At 46.2% G+C, this 2,149-nt stretch overlaps 1 protein-coding gene across 1 annotated transcript; it reads right to left on the bottom strand.

Annotated features, from left to right (window-relative positions):
* Positions 1–267: 267 nt before the first annotated feature.
* Positions 268–1,948, bottom strand: Or6b1 (olfactory receptor family 6 subfamily B member 1). The gene has a single exon (XM_005326622.4). It carries the CDS (start codon positions 1,864–1,866, stop codon positions 874–876), a length of 993 nt encoding a protein of 330 aa, XP_005326679.3. The 5' UTR covers positions 1,867–1,948; the 3' UTR covers positions 268–873.
* Between the last annotated feature and the right edge of the window lie 201 nt (positions 1,949–2,149).

The raw sequence follows: 2,149 nt of genomic DNA, 5'->3' as shown, positions 1-2,149 counted from the left end.
TAAAATTGGGCTGTTACCTTGTATCTTATATGAATGTAGAAAGAGTAAAGGACAAAAAAGTGAAAGAAAAAGAAAGAGGAATGAGAAAATACTGGGATCTGGAAAAGAGAGAGAGAGAGAGAGAGAGAGAGAGAGAGAGAGAGAGAACAATGAGAGCAAATTTATCCAGCAATTAATATATTTAATGACAGTTATTTATCATCTATTTTATGCTCATCTGTTAGAGGATACAGCTGAACATTGTTAGTCAAACATCTTACAGGGAGATATAAAATTCAACCAAGGCAACCATATGAATTATATAAGACCAAGTGTATCTGTAGAAGGTATGATCACTCACAGATGAAAGAAGCCCTCTATCTGAAGTAGGAAGGGATTTCAGACAGGTGAGTAGGTGTTGGCAAAAGTCTTAGAGAGACTCAAAGAGCAGCCTCTAGTCCCTCGGCCATGATTTACTCCCTGCACCTGGAGATGGGACTGGCGAGGGAGTGGTTCCCTGTCAGTCAGGAAGGTGGGAAAGGAAGCCACCACCAGATCTGTTGACCTCAGAGCTCTTAATGTTTGCTCATTCCAGAAACATCTGACTCCACCATCCCTCACCTCACTTAACTCAGCTATTGATTTACTCACAATCTTAGAAACTCCACTTGGGTCACAGGCAAAGGCGGTTCTTTTCCCCAGGCTCTCTACATGGTGTGTCTCCCCACAGAACACAGAGCCCATGTGCAGAGGTGACCCCGGGCTGGGATTGCTGAGGGCACAGGGATGGCAGGCTTGCCCAGTGGATGTCCAGCTGAGGCACTAAAAGGGGAAGGATGTCCGCAGACAGGGCAGGCAATCTCTCTTCCTTTTTTTCTGATCAATCCTAATAAACTAGTCAGATCCAGTGGCTTGGCCATAGATGAGTTTCTTCAGAGCTTCTTTCACCTCTCGATTTCTTAGGCAATAAATGAAAGGGTTTAGAGCGGGGGTGACGATGGCGTAGAAGATGGAAATGATTTTGTTCATGTTGAAGGCGTGAATGGCTCGGGGCCGGGCATACATGAAGATGGTGGCAGAATAGAAGATGGTGACCACCACAAGGTGGGAAGCACACGTGGAGAAGGCTTTCTGCTTTCCCGTGGGCATGCGTACAACAGTGGCCAGAATGCATCCATAGGACAGGACAGTGATGGAGAGTGGGAAGAGGAAGATGACCAGGGCCAAGACGAAGTCCACCAACTCAGCTATGGACATGTCTGTGCAGGAGAGGTTCAGCACTGGTGAGATGTCACAGAAAAAGTGATTGATGACATTGGGGCCACAGAAACTGAGGCGGGAGATGAAGTAGATCTTTGCCAAAGAGATGCCAAAGCCAATGGCCCAGGAACCCAGAGCCAGTCGGAAACAGAGCCAGTGACTCATGATGGTGGGGTAGTGGAGTGGGCGGCAGATGGCCACGTACCGGTCGTAGGCCATGGCAGCCAGGAGAACACACTCTGTGCACATGAGCGCAATGAAGAAGTAAAGCTGTATCATACAGTGCGTGAAGGAGATGCTGTTGCTCATAGACCAAAAACTAAACAGCAACTTGGGCACAGTCACAGAGATGTACCAGGTCTCCAGGAAGGACAGGTTGGCCAGAAAGAAGTACATAGGCTTGTGCAGTGGCCGGTTCTGTTGCACCAACAGAATAATGATCACATTTTCAGTCACTGTCAGAATATAGGCCACAAGGAACATCAGGAACACTGCTGTGCGCATGCTCAGGCTCCCGGGGAACCCCACCAGAATGAACTTGGTGACCCGGGTCTGGTTCTGCACCTCCATATTGAGGACACAGGGCTTAGCTCTCCTGGGGGAAAGCGTCATTTGGTCAGAGTCCATGATTCAGTTAGAGTCTTTAGCCTTGCCTTCTCTGACTATCAACAATGTTATTTATTAATAGCATGTTCTAGGTTAGCTCATGAACTGGATACATTATGCAAACATAATTTAATTACTACATAATCTCACATGTTTTGTTGTATCCATTTTAATGATGAATAAGAAATAATGAGAAACTGTGTCTTGGGTAGGCATTAAGTAACTTACCAAGTTCCCACTGATAGCAGGACACGAATTGTGTTCAAGTCTTAAGTCTAAATCCAAGCTCTAGCTAAAATGCAAG

This window comes from Ictidomys tridecemlineatus, chromosome 2 (assembly GCF_052094955.1).
Source record: "Ictidomys tridecemlineatus isolate mIctTri1 chromosome 2, mIctTri1.hap1, whole genome shotgun sequence".
NCBI lineage: Eukaryota > Metazoa > Chordata > Mammalia > Rodentia > Sciuridae > Ictidomys > Ictidomys tridecemlineatus.
This window is presented reverse-complemented; position numbering and strand designations above follow the sequence as displayed.

Excerpts from the sequence above, each read along its gene's own strand:
- Or6b1 (XM_005326622.4), bottom strand. The coding sequence starts at position 1,866 with ATGGACTCTGACCAAATGACGCTTTCCCCCAGGAGAGCTAAGCCCTGT.